Source organism: Stigmatopora argus, chromosome 6 (assembly GCF_051989625.1).
Source record: "Stigmatopora argus isolate UIUO_Sarg chromosome 6, RoL_Sarg_1.0, whole genome shotgun sequence".
Lineage (NCBI taxonomy): Eukaryota > Metazoa > Chordata > Actinopteri > Syngnathiformes > Syngnathidae > Stigmatopora > Stigmatopora argus.
The window spans coordinates 2,575,855-2,593,287 of NC_135392.1; the positions used below are offsets into that span (position 1 = coordinate 2,575,855).

A 17,433-nucleotide genomic window follows, 5' to 3' on the forward strand; every position below is an offset into this window, starting at 1 on the left:
ACCTTACAAACACCGTACGACGAGTCGTACGGTGTTTGTAAGGTTTTTGGGGGGTTTGTAAGGGGAATCATAATCATTTATAAGGGCAGTTATCGGCAGAGGTTGACAGGTATGCTATATACCTTGTTTTTAACACTAACCCTTCAAAACACTTTAAAAATCGTCACCCTGTGTGGAAACCCTAAAAAAATACAACTCCAAAATTTAAAATGTCCAATTTTTAAGCCCTAAACCTGATTTGCAACCTCACTTTAAAACTCCAAACTCTAATCCAGTCTATTTTATTTTTTATTCCTGTCCTGTTTAGCTGCTTAAACTACAGAGAATGGGAATCTGTGTGTTTTACAGGATGAACAGTTTTAATGTGCCACCTGGGAGTTTGGTGTACTCCCATTGTGGTTGTTTATGGTATGTTTTTTTATTTAGCGACTTACCCACTCATACATTACACAAAGTAAAAGAACTACTTTTTTTGGTCTAATGGAGACCAGCTACACGTTTTCTTCTATGATTTAAAACATGTCATGATTTTTGGCGAAGATACCCCTAAGGATTAGGAGTTATAGCTTCTTGCAGACATTTCATGTTTTTTAGGGGACTGTCCTGTCTCACAAAAATTAGTTATTGCGTGAAGGTCACACAGAAGTGCAGTTATTGCAGTTATACCAAGGTGTGAAGAAAAAAATGTTTTTTTTACCTTCTGTTAATTTAAATCCATTTTTCACTTGCAGACACCCAATCTATTTAAACTGGCAGGTGGACATAAATGGACATTATGATAATGAACAATAATTTCTTCTCTGCTAGCTGTCCCCAATATCATTGGCAGTAAAATGATGTAATGAGAAACAAAGAATTAGTGCATATGACTAACTTTCGCAGGCGAAATACGCTCGTAACATAACATAAACAAATTTAAATGAACTTGGATTACGATACAGACACACTCAAAAATAAATTTAATTTAACCTTACAGTAAATTTAATTCTAATTTTGTTTGACATTTTGACACCTTTCTTATCCCGGGTTGGCTCTTAAGCCCCGCCTCCACTCTGACTTTCAGATGCAACATATCGAGGGTTGTTTGCTTTTGTCTTCCCTTCAAAATATTCCCAAAATGATGCACACAAATGTCCTCACAATAGGATAACGCATGACCACTTGCCAGCGAGAAGTAGTATATCCGCCATTCGCACTGACTAACGGGAAAAAATACTGAAAAAAATGCAAGGCTCCGCCCAGTGCTCGCAGAGACATTACAAAGAGGGAGTTGCGACGGGAAAGACAGTGGCCATGATGTTCTTATGAGCAGCATCTTGCGTCCGCTGTCTGCTCATATATCCAAATTTATCTCGTATCTCAAGATAGATATTTGCCCGAAATTTTACTCATATCTCAAATTGCTCGTATGTCGAGGTAGATCCACTTTTCCCAAAAAAAATACCAAAAGGTGATTTTGTGTTTCGAGTTAAACTTAAATGGCAATAATTTTCTCTCCATTCTTTGTTATGTTTCGACTTTAAATATTTTGTTAAGCGCGACCTTCTTTCAATCTTAATTATCCACCAAAGAATTGGTGCATATGACTAACTTTCACAGGCGACACAAAATTCTGTGGAGGTTTTTGGGCCTTAAATTAGACACCCGTTGGGTAATAGATCCACTTTTTCAGAAAAAAAATACTAATAGGTGATTTTGTTTCGAGTTAAACTTAAAAATCAAACGTTTTCTCTCCGTTTTTTGTTGTGATTCGACTTTAAATATTTTTTCAAGATCGACCTTTCAATCTTGATTATGAGGCAATAATGATCAATAGGTGATTTTGTGTTTCGAGTTAAACTTAAATAGCAATAGTTTTCTCCCCGTTTTTTGTTGTGATTCGACTTTAAATATTTTGTTAAGAGCGACCTTCTTTCAATCTTAATTATCAAACCATAATGAATCTGGTAAATGGATGCATTTGCACCCACACATCCGCCAGAATATATCTTCACCCGGGGCTTTGTTAGATGATGAATGCTCCTCTGCAGGTCTTGTAGCGACGTTATTACCCGCATCACAACCGCCAGGGAGGGGGCGGCGTGGGGCGGGGTTGGTCGGTAGTGATAAAGGCAGAGGAAATGAAAACGGTAGAGAATGTGAAGAGTAAAATGTGCAGCGAGAGTAACTGCAAAAAGCCGAAGATAAGACGACGACGTGTCAGTCTCACTGAGCTGTCTACATTTCTAATGATAGCATTTTTAGCTAATGGCTTGTAGGCAAGGCGTGGCGAGGGTGGCACGGATTGTTTCCATCAAGGTGATTAGCGCCAATGTCATTTAGATGCAAAGTATTCCCAAGGTAGCGAATCGTATGAATACATTAATGTCATTCAGAAGGTTCTCTGATGTCGTTTTCAAATATTCAAATGCCGCTTTTAGGATTTATTGGGATTTTCCACGGCAGGATTTTTATTTTTTTTAATGTACTACTAATGTGTTGAACAGATCTGAGGGAATTGGGATTTGGGGACATAGGAAAGTGGATGCGTACATCTTCAGGCCTTCCCGGTGGTTCGCCAGGTTTCTTTCAAGCGGCTAATGATTGGCTGGACGACTCATACCGCTATTGGTTTATTGCCAAATTTGTCTCTGGTGAAATATAGCTCCCGTTAGGATGGATTCATTTTTTTGGGGGCCAGTTTCCATGAATGATGATGTATGGAATGTCAGGATATATTAGCGGATGATTGACACGGCTCGTGTTGCCAGGTTGGCTTGAAAAAAATGTTGTTCGTGGCTTAATTATATTTGTATCGAATAGCTGAGTAAGTACAACAAAACAACATTAAGGTAATCGACCTGAGTTCTGAAACTACGCCAATTTTTGATGGCCAAACATCGCTTCGTCATCATCACAATCCACTGTCGACTTTCAGGAAGTTATTATCCTATTTTTATTGAATGACATCCACACAGGATGGCCACAGTCAAATATTATCCATGCTTTTCATTTTCCATAGGTCGTTAGGGTTGCGGTAGCTAGAGCCAAGCCTAGATGGTGTTTGGCCAGTGGCGCGTGATTCTTTGGGGACGGCTTTCCGAGATGATTGCTAGACATATTCGCACCTACGGACTATTAAACTTCAGTCTAGGGGCCATTGGCGGCCTGCTTTCCGTTAATAACTGCCAATGGTAAATGCTGTATGTTTTAAATTGAACATGGCCCACAACGCTGTTGGTGGGGGAAAAAATAGTGGAGTGATATGGAAAAACTGAAATGCGGGCTATTTTATGAATGCATGTTACGATTATTAGCGCATTCCCTGCCAATGTCGGCAATCGACGTCTATGTAATACATTTCAGATGGGCGGGGCTACCAGCAATCAGGTGAACCATAATGTTAGTAATGGTTGTTTGCTGTTTATTTTTTATTTCTTTAAAGAATTAATAATGCAAAAAAGTTTTTGGAAAAGCAGAAGAAAATTTGATGATATTGAGCTTTATTTTTGTACGCGTCACTGGTAAATGCCACTAGGAAAAAAAGGTAAATTATCTTTACCCACTTTTTTTGTCGCAATTCATTAAGTTCAGTCAAATAAAATGTAGGGACTACCGTATTTTCTCGCATATAAGCCTCATCCGCATATAAGCCGTACCCTTAAAATTGCCTTGAAATCGTTTAGTTTTTCAATTGCTCCCGTATAAGACGCCCCAAGATTCATAATTTTCACATCCATATTCATGGTTTTAATAGGGAGTAAAAATGTGTTACTTTGAAGGGAAAATCTGAAGAAAAATCATCGCACGTGGTATTTCTAAAATACTGTAGACATCGATTTCTGGGTTGCACATTCCTAAAAGGGCGTTGTTTGCACGTAGACAAATTAAAAAAGGAAGTTTGTGACCAGTACAACCAAGAAGTGTGTCCGTAGTGGTCTAGTTTGTCATCCCTAGGTAAGATGGCGGCACCCTGAGCGAGCAATTGCAGTGAGTTTTTTTCACGTTTTATGCAAGATACCTTTTTTTTTAAAATGTCATCCATAGACGTCAAAATAAATGGTTTAGCATTTTAGCTGTTTATCCTTTCTCAATTTTTTTTTTTAAATTCAAAAATTTCCTTCATAGAAATCATTTGTCTTGCCTTATGGCGTTTCGTCTAATTTGTGCGCATATAAGCCTCAGTTCAGTCATTTTTTTGAGCGAGAAAATACGTTAATTCAATTTCCAAGAGAAAAGTAGTCGCTCTCACTGACAATAATGTGATATAATAATTCTCGTATTGATTTAAAAAGTTTCTGCAGTTGAAATCTTATTTCGTCACCTTTTCTGAGCAGTTGCCAGCTCACATCAACGCCCACCATCGGTAAAACGCATCAACCGAATACACACTTTTACAGCGATATGGCAAATACTTTTTTATTTTTGCTTCCCGTCCTTCAGCCTCACATTTCAAGTCTTCCTGACTGATAACAGTGTTGGACTCACTCGTGTACATCTTGCTCGGGACTCGTGGGGAAATGCCACGCTGTATCATTCTGTCAACAGTCTTCGCTCCGGAGAGAGCTCTGCTTTCCGCCTGTTTGCTTTTTGTGTGTGTGTGTGTGTTTGTGTGCAAAAACCATATTTCACATCCCAGCATCCTTTGCCAAAAGCAACGAGCCTGCTTCCGCCTGTTTTTTTTTTCTTTCCCTCGTTGCCGTGATGCGTTCCCCCACGATGAGGTGAGGCTGAGCTCTGTGGTTTTACTTCATTGCTCCCCAAAGTCACGACATCTACTTCTAAACTACAAACAGGCCTTTTTTGGGAAACAAAAAAACGCACACGTCGACATAAATCTTTCGGACGGAGGGGATGTCTTTCAGCAAAAATTCCATTCGCTCTTGCGGATATTCAACACTCCAAATCGCTTTATCTTTGATTGTGGAAAGAGAAAAAACTGTTTGGGTCGATGCCATGTCGTGTAAAAATGGAGCTTGAGTAAACTTTTATGCCCAAATAAGACCTTTTTTGCTTAATAACATAAGTTTGTTCAACTTTTTTATTCATTTCAGTGCTGTAAATGGTAATTTGTTAAAGTTACAGTTCATTTTTAGAATATCTCACTGTTAAAAATGCCCCTTTTTGAGGAAAATTGTAATTAAGAGAGCAACAAATTCAATTTCAATTAAAAGGTGTAATGCACTGGTGTCAAAGTGGCAGCCCGGGGGCCAAATCTGGCCCGCTGCATCATTTTGTGCGGCCCGAGAAAGTAAATCATGAGTGCCGACTTTCTGTTTTAGGATCAAATTTAAATGAAGATTATAGATGTATATTATATTTTCTGATTTTCACCCTTTTAAATCAATAATTGTAATTTTTTAATCAATTTTTTTCTGTTTTTTTGTTCAAAAATCATTTTGTAAAATCTAAAAATATATAAAATATATAAAAAAACTGAATATTCAGGGATTTTAATCCAGTAAATGAAGATTATAGATGTATATTATATTTTCTGATTTCCCCCTTTTAAATAAATAATTGTAATTTTGTAATCATTTTTTTTCTGTTTTTGGTTCAAAAATCATTTTGTAAAATCTAAAAATATATTTAAAAAGTTATCATATTTTCTGATTTTTCCCCTTTGAGATTGAATTGAATTTTTTTTAATCCAATATTTTCGTTTTTAGTTCAAAAAGAATTTTGTCAAATCTGAAAATAATTATATAAAATATTTTCTATTTAAAAAAATATATTTTGTTTTGAAAAACAAATGATTAAAAGACAATTTCCCTTCCTAAGGAAAAAAAGCTCAAATAAACGTTTTACATCTAGTCAAACTGAATATTTAGGGCTTTTGATCCAGTTCTTTTAATCCGATTTAAAAAAAAAAAAGTTTAAGTATTATATCGACCAATGTTATAATAAAAAAACAATAGTTAGTACAAGAAATAACAGAATTTTGCCTGAATAAAAAACCCTCAATCTTATAAGGTTAATCTTTCCAAAATAAATGATATTAATTATTATACAAGGTTATCCCCATTGCTTTTTAAGCCTGGTGGGATGCTAGGCTTCTCTTTTTTAAACACATAAGATATCATATCATAGCTTTACTGTTTTTTTTTTTACAAGTGATTTGTTCTGATTATATCATGAACACACTTCTATGCATTTTTAGATGAAAAAAACAAATTATTTTAGATGGCTGAACCAGTTCTACTAAAAATTCCACATAAATGTTGGATTAAGGGATGTTTAACGCCAGCACATTGTCGCGTGGACCAGGACAAGCATCTCTCTGTGCGTTGTTGAAGCTGCGGCTAAATCCACTTCACATGTTTTGCTTCCCGAGTTAATGGGTTTCCTTTATCCCTAAATGGATCAAAACCCACTGCTGGGCCGAGGCTATAGGGGGTGCTTCAGTGAAGAGCGAGCTCCCTCGCCACTCTCCATTCTGGTCACGAGTCTAATGCATGTTCAGCCTTGCTTGCAGACATTTAGGCTGCCCCGTTCGCTTGGCTTGAAACAAACTATGTTGTCATTGTTCTCATCCATTTCAACGCTATCGTCCAGACGCGAACGCTCGCAGAGGTGCTTTCGCTTTGCACGCAAGAGAACGCCGCGGTCCGGTTCATTTCGGCTCGAGTGAAAAGTTGACGGACCGAAGACGGTGTTGGAATGGAGAGAAGCAGAACGTAGATCAAGTCGTACAAGTAGAACGAACTAGCACTCGAAACTGGTCGAAACTGGTTCCATATGATGTCTATAGTCGAAAAGATATAGGGAAGAATTTTTTGATGTCATGTTTAGTTCACAGTATGACGCAACTATTCGTTTGTTTGCTGAGAAGAAATACGCATAATCTGTGGGACGTTTGTGTACATGAGGATATCACTATTTATACATGAACACGGTTATGCAAATCCCCTGAATGTGTGCTCTACATATGTTGGCTTTTTTTAAAAACATTTTTATGGAGTCCCCCCCCTTAGTGAGAGGAAGAGTGTTGTTGTAACACCACAACCCACCAAAATGTACACGAACAGACACTTTAACCAACCTCGTTCTCCTTTGTGTCCGGCACTTCAGACTGCATGTGAACATAAACATCAACAAACCTGTCGACTTATACGTTTTTCCCTAATATTTTATACGTTTTTTTATCATTTCAAATTGTGTACGCCACAGGTGTCAAAGTGGCGGCCCGGGGGCCAAATCTGGCATCATTTTATGCGGCCCAACAAAGTAAATCATGAGTGCCGACTTTCTGTTTTAGGATCAAATTCCAATGATTGTAGGTGTAAATTATATTTCCTAATTTTCCCCTTTTTAAATCAATAATTGCAATTTTGTAATCCATTTTTTCTTGATTTTAGTTCAAAAAGCATTTGGTAAAATCTAAAAAATAAATATAGAAAAATATTTTTTGTTTTCCATTTTAATATTGAACATGATAAAAATATTTTGTTTCGTTTTTAAATGGAAAAACTAACGATTAAAAGACCTTTTCCCTTACTAAGGAAAAAAGCTCAAATAAACAGTTTTATATCTATTAAAAAAACGGAATATTTAGGGCTTTTGATCCATTTCTTTTAATCTGTTTTAATATATATATATATATATATATATATATATATATATATATCAATAATAGATCTAAAATTGTCCAGCCCACGTGAAATCGAGTTGACGTTAAAGCGGCCCGCGAACCAACCCGAGTTCGACACCCTTGGTGTACGCCGTATAATAACTTCTGTACGGGATTTTTTTTTAAAGTGTTTTTTGTAAAAGACGATCTGGTTTTACCCATTTCAGCTCTCATCCGGATTGTCCCGGTCACTGGTAGCAGACGAAACGTCATCGCCGACTGCTAATAGTATTGTCATGCTTTAAGATTCATGATATCCGCATGCATATTCCTCTTTCACCCGACCACCTTTTCACTATATAAATACAGCGCGTCAGAAAGCCGTCCACTTTGGAGAAAATTTGAGACTTTTACGTGTGCCATATGTGAGTAAATATGTGCAACGTGCATTTGTCCTTTTTTTAAATGGCTTAATAAGGGGAACTGCAATCAATAAGGGGAGCGATTGGCCGAGGTTAACAGGTATGCATCAAGGAAAGAAGATTGAACGTTTATTCACCCCTCATAGTCAAAATGGATTGGACGCCATCAAAACGTCTGGTGACCAAACGGCCGAGTACCACAAAAGTTGTTGTACGTCATACACAATTTGAAATGACTAATAAACATAAAATACGGGTATGCTAGTTGGCGTCACTGTGACCCTCGAACCAAAGTGATTTTGACACCCCTGTCCTCGTGAGTAAAAGTGGTACAAAGAAAAGATGGATGATATCCATGGAAGGCAATTGTTGCAGGTAACGGTCTCACATTCTCCCGGTTGTCGTTGCATATTCATGGCCTCCCCTTGAGCAGTCCGAAGCACCCGGTTTATAAAAAGCAAAAGGACATATAAATGACATTCCGCTCTGAATTATTTACACTTGCATTGTTAACACTTGTGAATATATTAGCACATGCGCATGAATTTTTCATATTTTCCGAGAGACAGAAGAAGGGGAAAATAAAAAGGTTTTGTTGGCGGTGAAGTTTTTTGACCGCCAAAGCGGACGGAGGCCGTCTTCCCATGAGCCCTAGCGATATTTCAACGCTTCTATGCAACACTTCAGTGCCGAACAAAAGATGTAAAGACGCTTAAGGAGCGGCGAGTAGGAAGTTGAGGGGTTGCGGTCTGTCTTTTTGGAGTGGCTTATTAGCCCGCCGGAACCACCGGTGTGATGGAAATCCATTACGCTACGTGGTGGCCGCACGGCATCAAACCTCACGTCAAACTGCGACCGCTAAAAATCCTTTTCAATAAATCATTGGAAGGAAATAACTCCGATTGTGTTCGGTGTTCTCTGGAACGCGAGTATGAGGGCTCATTGGTGGACAATAGCTGAATAAATAATCATATGTTAGCATTTCAATAAGCTCTTTGACTCTTTGGGAGTATTTGTTGTTACCACACGTGCAATTTGGGGGCTAGGTGATGAAGTGCTGCTTACACCAAAGAAAATACACTTGATCTTGGCTCTCCGGTATGGAGGGGTTGTTTGCTTAGTGTTTTTGGCAATTGCCTACCGTGTTTCCTCGCATATATGCCGTATTTGTCGCTTAAAAAAATGATGGCTCAATCGAGGGTACGGCTTATATGCGCATAAATTAGACTTGACATGCACGAAACTGCAAGGTGATAAAGACGAAACGCCAGACAATGCGGCCGGTATGGTCATTTATTTAAAAATAGAGAAAAGATTATCAGATAAAATGGTTAATAAAATGTATTTTGACGTCTATGAATTAAATTCAAGAAAAAAAATGATGACTGAATGGAGGGTACGGCTTATATGCGCACAAATTAGACCTGGCATACACGAAACTGCAAGGTGACAAGGACGAAATACCATGACGCAAGACAATGCGGCCGATATGGTCATTAATTTTGACTTCTATGAATGAAATTTAAGAAAAAAAACTTGCATAAAATGTGAGAAAAACTCACTTGTGCCTACCATTGCTCGCTCAGGGCGCCACCATCTTACCTAAGAATGACAAACTAGTCCTCTACGGACACACTTCCTGGTTGTACTGCTCACATGACTTCCTTTTTGAATTTGTTTACCTCCAGGCCACACCCCTTAGCAATGTGCAATCTAGCAATCGATTTATACAGTATCTCAGAAATACCACGTAAAGGATTTTTCTTAAGAATTTCCCTTCAAAGTAACACATTTGTACTCCCTATTAAAACCTTGAATATGGAGGTGAATATTGTGAATCTGGGGGCGGCTTATACGCGAGAAATTGTCAAATTCAACCGTTTTAGGCCATTTTAAGGGTGCGGCTTATACGTGGAGTCGACTATTATGCGAGAAAATAGGGTAGTTTAGTCTTCATGTTGTGGTCACCTTTTCTGACCTGAATTCAATGTACTTAAAAAATAAGTAGCCACTCACTTGATCCACGTCTACCTTCTGTAATTTGGTTGCTTTTTTTTCTTCCACTCTTTAATGCATAGCCAATGTATAAAAACGTGTTCGGCAAATCAAGAAGGAAGCCACAATTCTTCGCCTTTTGGCCATTTTCACGAAAGATGTATTACATCGAGAAATGAACATCGCAATGTGTGTATTTTCAACCCTAAAGCCTCCAATGCCCATTTTCCACAAAGCGCCAACACGATCCACCTCAGCTGGAGGGCTGAGATTGACAGGACCGAAACGCCGCTGGGCTCTCTGCAGGGAGCGATTCGCTGGAGGGCAATAAAATGAGAGGTTGAGAAAATTCAGCCTCTTTTATTTATTTATTTTTTATATCGAAGCATCGGTCAGAACGTGGCTGCCGATTGATGCACTGATGCGGAACTTGCCACGTTTACACCGTTTTAGATCAACGAACCCCGATCGTGGGGTATTATAGTACCAGTAAACAATGTTTTGACTGGAGGAAAAGCACCATTGGCTTCTTTCCCAACCGGGGATTCTCTGTTGTCGGATTAATGGACTGAAGTGGAGATAAATGGTCTGTTTTAAATTTGTCTTAAAGTCACAGTAACCTTCCAAATGCTCTCTTCCTGCTATATTTGCGCTTGATGATTTACTGATGAGATCAAATTATCTAGGATGTATCCATGCTTCATACTGTTTAACAAATGCCTCAATTCGAGTTTAGTCCTTTATTTTTTTGTCAGGTCACATGTTTGTAAATCTGATTCCAAGTTGCAATGACTCCAGTTCCTATCTATGCTAAATTGTACTACTTAGTGGTGAAATGGTAGGCCAACAATGATGGCTTGCTGTGTAGGTTGGTTTTAAGGTCGAGGTTCCGTTCACTGAGAGTATGGTTAGGGTTCGAAATGGAAAATAAAACAGCTTGAAGTACTTCTGCAATAAATACAGTGTGCGCAAGTAAGTTATGTAAACAAACCTAGCAGAAAAAAACCCCATCTAAAATCATTTTATGTGCCAAATTTTGGTGTTTAAAATGAATCAATGGTATTTGGAAAGATTTTATTTTTCAGTTTTTTATATTTCATTCAAAACTAAATTTATTTTTACAAAGACTTTAAAAAAAACATCTAAAAACATTTATGTCCCAAATTTATTGTTTCAAATGAATCAATGGTATTTGGAAAGATTTTATTTTTTAGTTTTTTTTATATTTCATTCAAAAAATAAATATATTTTTTAAAAGACTTCAACAAAAAACATCTAAAATCCTTTTTTTATGTCCCAAATTTTATTGTTTAAAATGAATCAATGGTATTTGGAAAGATTTTATTTTTTAGTTTTTTTATATTGCATTCAAAAATAACTATATTTTTAAAATACTTAAAAAACAACAACATCTAAAATCATTTTTTTGGTTTGTATAATGTCCCAATTTTATTGTTTAAAATGAATCAATGGTATCTGGAAAGTTTTTTTTTTTTTATATTTCATTCAAAAAATAAAAAAAGACTTAAAAAAAACATCTAAAATCATTTTTTTAGGTTCGTGTAATGTAAAAAAATATTATTTAAATTGAATCAATGGTATTTGGAAATATTTTATCTTTATATTTCATTCAAATAATACATTTATTTTTAAAAATACATTCTCTTTGGTCTTCCTAGCCAACAAACCATAAAAAAATGCTCCAGCATTAACGATTTAAACACTTTGATATATTATGATCGCCTTCTTACTTCAAATGGACCCAACATTTATTTTCAATAATAAAACCATGGATTTAACAGCCTGGCAGACAGAACGTATATAAATCAAAAGTTATATGGGTTTGATCTGGAATTCATGACGCAATGTTATTAAAGATGCTTAAAATTGGGACAAAAAGGAGAATAGACAAATTGGTGTCATCAGTGTGTGCTAATTTTCTCAGAGAAATGTTTCCGTCTCCCTAAACTGTCGCAGAGGGAGTTCATTATCCGCACTGCTCCTCCACTAATTATTCTTGTGGTTATGGGGGATAATTACCATTTTGCAGCCAAACATCCACACTGTCTGTTGGGCTTGACATCATTCACAGAAGGCAGTCAATAGCTGCTCGATTGCAGTCTCATCAGTCTAATTATAGGATTTCAAAAACTTCTGAAAACTGAATTCTCCCATTATTACGCAGTTTGCGGTTGTAGATAAATTGCTCAAAGTCGACGAATGAGGCTCGAGTTGAACGCATAAGTCTTAACTGATCACAATTTTTGCCCAGCATAGCTAAATATTCTCCTATGAAGGAATCGTATATCAGTCAACCTCAGCCAATTGCTCCCCTTATTAATGATTGGAATTCCCTTTACTAAGCGATTAAAAAATAAAAATGTACAAATGCAACGCGGCACATATTTACTCACATAGGGTGCACTTATAAGTCTAACATTTTTTCCAAAGTGGACGGGGTGCCCAATTAGTCGGTGCACTAAATTCAAGACTCTGTAGATGTTGGTGTATGACGCTAACAGCTTGACTGTTTGGGTACATTGCTTGCTGACGCGCTATATGTATTTATATTGTGAAAAGACAGATGTTTAAAGCATGACTATTAGCAGTCGATGATGTCGTTTTCGTCTGCTACCAGTGACCGAAATGATCCGGATTCGAGCTTATTAAATGGGTAAAAGGAGATCGGTTTTACAAAAAAACGTACTTAAAAAAAATCTGGGTACATTGCTTGCTGACACGCTATATGTATTTATATAGTGAAAAGACGGCTGACTATTAGCAGTCAATGACATTTTCCTATGCTACCAGTGACCGAAACGATCCGGATTCGAGCCTAAATGGGTAAAAGGAGATCGGTTTTACATTTTAAAAAAAAAATCTGGGTACATTGCTTGCTGACACGCTATATGTATTTATATAGTGAAAAGACAGATGACTATTAGCAGTCGATGATGACAATTTGGTCTGCCACCAGTGACCAAAACGATCCGGATTTGAGCCTAAATGGGTAAAAGGAGATCGGTTTTACTATGAGTACATTGCTTGCTGACATGCTATATAAATAGTGAAAAGGTGCGGACTTGTGAAAGGGGAAAGCGCATGTGCCTATCATGCTTAAAGCATGAGAATATTAGTAGTCAACATTTTCATCGGCGACCAGTGACCAAGACAATTTGTATTAGAGACGAAAATGGGTAAAACGAGATTGTTTTACAAAAAACGTACTTAAAAAAAATCCCGTACAAAAGTTGTTATATGGTCATGTCATACAATTTGAAATGATCAAAAATATATAAAATACAGGAAAAGCATAAGTTGACAGGTATGGCATCCATTGGGAGTCAGGCTAAAGCTAAATTAACTCATTTAAAGTTCAGTTTACTCCAATGAAAAGCCCAAAAATGGCTCGTACAAGGCCGCCTTCATCTTTGACACGTTGGGTGTCTCATAATCCCTCCACGCTCGTCCCCAAGGATTTAAAACAAGCCCAATCAAGCGGTGACACCCCTAAAGCAGCTGTAGAGATGTTTAACAAGTGAGGACCAGTAAAAAGGCAGCAAGTGGCTCTGTGGCGGCAGGTGACAACATGAATGGTCCAAGCGGCAGATGACGGACAGCCGGGTCAAGCGGGTGGAATGTGGGCCGCCGAGGACCCCGTGACAGATAGGACGTGCGTTCTTTTTGACCCCAATTATCGGAGGTGTTTCTTTTCAGCACATAATCCGCAGTGCGCTCGCTAGCCGCCGATTGGTCTCAGCATTTTTTCATTTTTTTCTTCTCCTTAGCCGACAAAGTCAAATGTCGGACGGGACTGCCCATCTGTCAGGGATGTCTCAAAGCTGTTGTGATTGGCATTTGGGTGGATTAGGTCATTTTTTAGTGAAGGTCACGTATATGTTGATGGCATAGTTTGCTTTGTATTGTTATTTTAAGAAGGAAGAAATGGGGATGTGTCAACATTGTCGGAAACTTGTTGGGAAAGGGAGAGCTTTAGGGGGGCTGTGTAAATGTTGACATTTTGATTGTTGTTCGTGTTTTGGTATTTACGAGCTTTATATTTTCAGACTCATTTAATATCATTTCTAAAACATACCTTTTTATGAAGCTTCACGTTTTCCCACATGTCAATGCAGTATACGTCAAAACAATGTTGTTTTGCATAGACTTTGAAAGATTAAAAAAAAAGGCACAAATTTAATTGCATTACATCAGGTTCTATACATTCGGATTAGAGCTGAAACGGGTAAAACCAGATCGTTTTTTATAAAAAATGTAGTTAAAAAAAAACATGTTCAAAAGTTGTTATACAGTGTACACAATTTGAAATGATCAAAAAACTAATAAAATACGGAAAAGTACATTAAAAGTACCATATTTTCTCGCATATACTCTGTATTTGTCCCTTAAAAAATTATGACTTAATTAGGGGTACGGCTTATATGCGCATAAATTAGACTTGCATACACGAAAGTGCAAGGTGACAAAGATGAAACGCCATAACGCAAGACAATGCGCCCGATTTATTTGAAAATAGAGACAGATAAAACGCTAAACAAAATTAATTTTGTCGTGTATGAATGATATTCATCTACCTGATTGTACTTTTGGAAATCCAACAGATGATCCTTTTGGATTCATACAGTATCTCAGAAATACCACGTGAGATGAATTTTCTTAAGATTTTCCCTTCAAAGTAACACATTTGTTCTCACTATTAAAACCATGAATATGGAGGTGAAAATTGTGAATCAGGGGGCGGCTTATATGAGAGAAATTGTAAAAATTCAACAATTTTAAGGGTACAACTTCAACGCGGAGGCGGCTAATATGCGAGAAAATACGATAATAGAAAATGACAATACTGTCTCTGGTGCAGTGTCATTTTTTATCCAAACTGAACCTGATCTGAAATGTTACTAATGGCGACCTCGATGGCCCGCCATCTATGGTTAGCAATCCGTCAGTCGCCGTAAATCCATGTCATCCTGACCTCTGCGTGTCCCTCTTTCCGCAGAGATGCTCATGGACTCCACCACGGCCACAGCGGAGCTCGGCTGGACCGTCTCTCCGGTGTCGGGATCCAGTGACAACAGCGTGAGTCACGTTGCTCATAATTGCATCATTGGCTAAAATTGTCAGGCTTTTTTGCGTGTGCATGCATGCGTGTGCTGGCATTCTTCTTTTGGTAAGTTCGTGTGCATTTGTTCAATTGCCATGAAAAATGCACTTGTCGCTCAATGCTGCTGTTTGGGTTTCACACTCTCGGGTCAGAGTTGAATCCATGAGCCGGGCGGGAACCCACCAAAGAGGGAGCCCGTTGGGGTCTTTTGGGAGTGGCTGTGTAGCATTTAAAGATATAAATGACCATATTTTGGGGGATATTAAAATATCTGCTCTATTTTTTTGGGATTATCGCGGCCATGTCTGGTCTACATTAACCGCAATATTCGAGGGATTACTGTTAAAATGATACGGAATTTAAGAGGAAGCCAAAGTGCCAGAGAAAAAAACCCAAGCTAACATGGCAACAACTACAGTGGTACTAATTTACAAATTTTTCCACGGCAACGCACTTGTAACCGTATAAACAAATTTTAATTAACTTGGATTAATATATACAGACACTCAAACATGCGTTTAATGTAACTTTACACAAAACTGAATATTAATTTTTTTAATTTTTTTTACCTTCGTTCTGCGGGTTAGCTGTTTGCCACGCCTCCACCCTCACGTTCGCTATCGATGGGCTGTTTGCTGTTGTATTCCCTTCAAAATATTCCCAAAATGATGCACACAAATGTCCTTACAATAGGATAACGCACAACCACTTGCCAACGAGAAGTAGTCTTGAATGAGCGATCGCGGGAGCTAACAGGCTAAGGAAGGAATAACAGCCTACCCACGTATTGATTGTGGGTAATGAAGTTTTATTCTGAGAAAGGGTGCCATTGGCTATCGGTGTTGTGTGCACGAGTATACTTCATTACCCAGAAAGCCCTCCTTTTGCCCGCGCATGCGTGTTGTGCGTTTCCTGGTCGATGCGTAGGAGAAACTCGTCTGAATAAATCGTTCAGTTCTCGTAGATATCTGTTATACACGAAAGAGATGCGGCAAAAAAGACAGTGCGCTACAATGATAAACAGCCTCGTGTCATGGCCACCTGGCTTGGTCGCATCTCAAAATTTTTCTCGTATCTAGAGCGAATTATTTGCTCAAAATTGTCCTCGTATCTCGAGCATCTCGTAGGTCGAGATGCTCGTATGTAGAGGTACCACTGTATTACAAAATGATTTGTTTTGTTTACGCAGCCTGTTTATGCATTAATGATCCCTCTGCGACTCATTGAACCATCACAGATTGGAGAACTAAATAGTTTGCGTATGAGCCAACCGCCCGGACGCGAGGCTTTGCCGTTTGATTCTTAACGTTTCCAGCCGGGTTGCCAGGTTCCCCGCATTCCTGGCGGCCACATGCAAGACACGCCGAGCGTGCCGGCGCGCCAAAACCAGCGTCTCGGCCGCGCTCTGTTTCGTAGCCACGAGATTCCGACTTTTTCAAGATGGGACCAAGACGAAGCAAAATCTGGACTTATTTGCTGGATCTTCCCCAAAAAACAAAAAACTCCATGGCCAATTTTTCCTCAATTATTTACGCTTCTGTGGTCTGTTCGAAAGATGGTTTGAATTAGCCCCCGCCGTGCTGGAAAGGCCGGACTTTGTCGGTTCCATGATACAACTTTTAAAGATGTTCTTCATCTCTTCCATCCCGACAGTGCCGGTTGTCGCTTTCCTGCTGCTCCCGACAAGGAACGCAGTGTAACGGCTTCCTCTTTTTTTTTCCTGCCATCACCGGAGTCTGTCAGTTATTTTCATGACCGCATTTCCTCATCTCATGGCCAGAGACGTTTATTTATCCAACGGTACCCGGACATCTTTGACGGTTTTCTTAGCGCGGCTTTATTTGAACAACTGCTTCCTTATCATAACACAATCGTGATGTAGATTGTTTTTTTTCTTATTGTGGTATCTAATCACTCTGTTTCCGGTTCTCAGTGTGTTTCTTCAAATCAAAATCAGATCAAAAGCCTTTATTGTCATCATACACAGCTGCGTATAACGAAATTAGTGAAAATTGAGGTAGCGTTGGTCTCATTCCGATTTCTAAAGCTGCCGGTTCGACCAACCAGGCTTTCTGTGAATTACTTCTTCTTTTTTAAAAGATCGGATGTTCGAATTTCGATCCCACAAAGACACATTTCCTTACCTGTCAACCTCGGCCAATTGCTCCCCTTTATTAATAATTGCAATTCCCCTTAAGCATTGCGGCCAACAAGTCCAAATGACAAAAACGTCATCATAATGTGTGTCTTTGGCTTTCATACAATAATTACAGCAGATTTTTTGTCTGATTTAGTTCACTTCTACAAACATTTCTGGAACATTTCTACATATTTTAGCTTGCCAA

General features: G+C 38.3%; 1 protein-coding gene across 4 annotated transcripts in view; it reads left to right on the forward strand.

Moving 5' to 3' along the window:
• Window positions 1-17,433, forward strand: part of ephb2b (eph receptor B2b) — a 166,259-nt gene that overhangs the window by 50,467 nt on the left and 98,359 nt on the right. For all 4 annotated transcript variants that reach the window (XM_077603213.1, XM_077603215.1, XM_077603214.1 and 1 more), the window contains exon 2: window positions 14,984-15,063. In XM_077603213.1, the coding sequence (XP_077459339.1) occupies window positions 14,984-15,063 (80 nt within the window). The remainder of the gene's footprint in view (window positions 1-14,983; window positions 15,064-17,433) is intronic.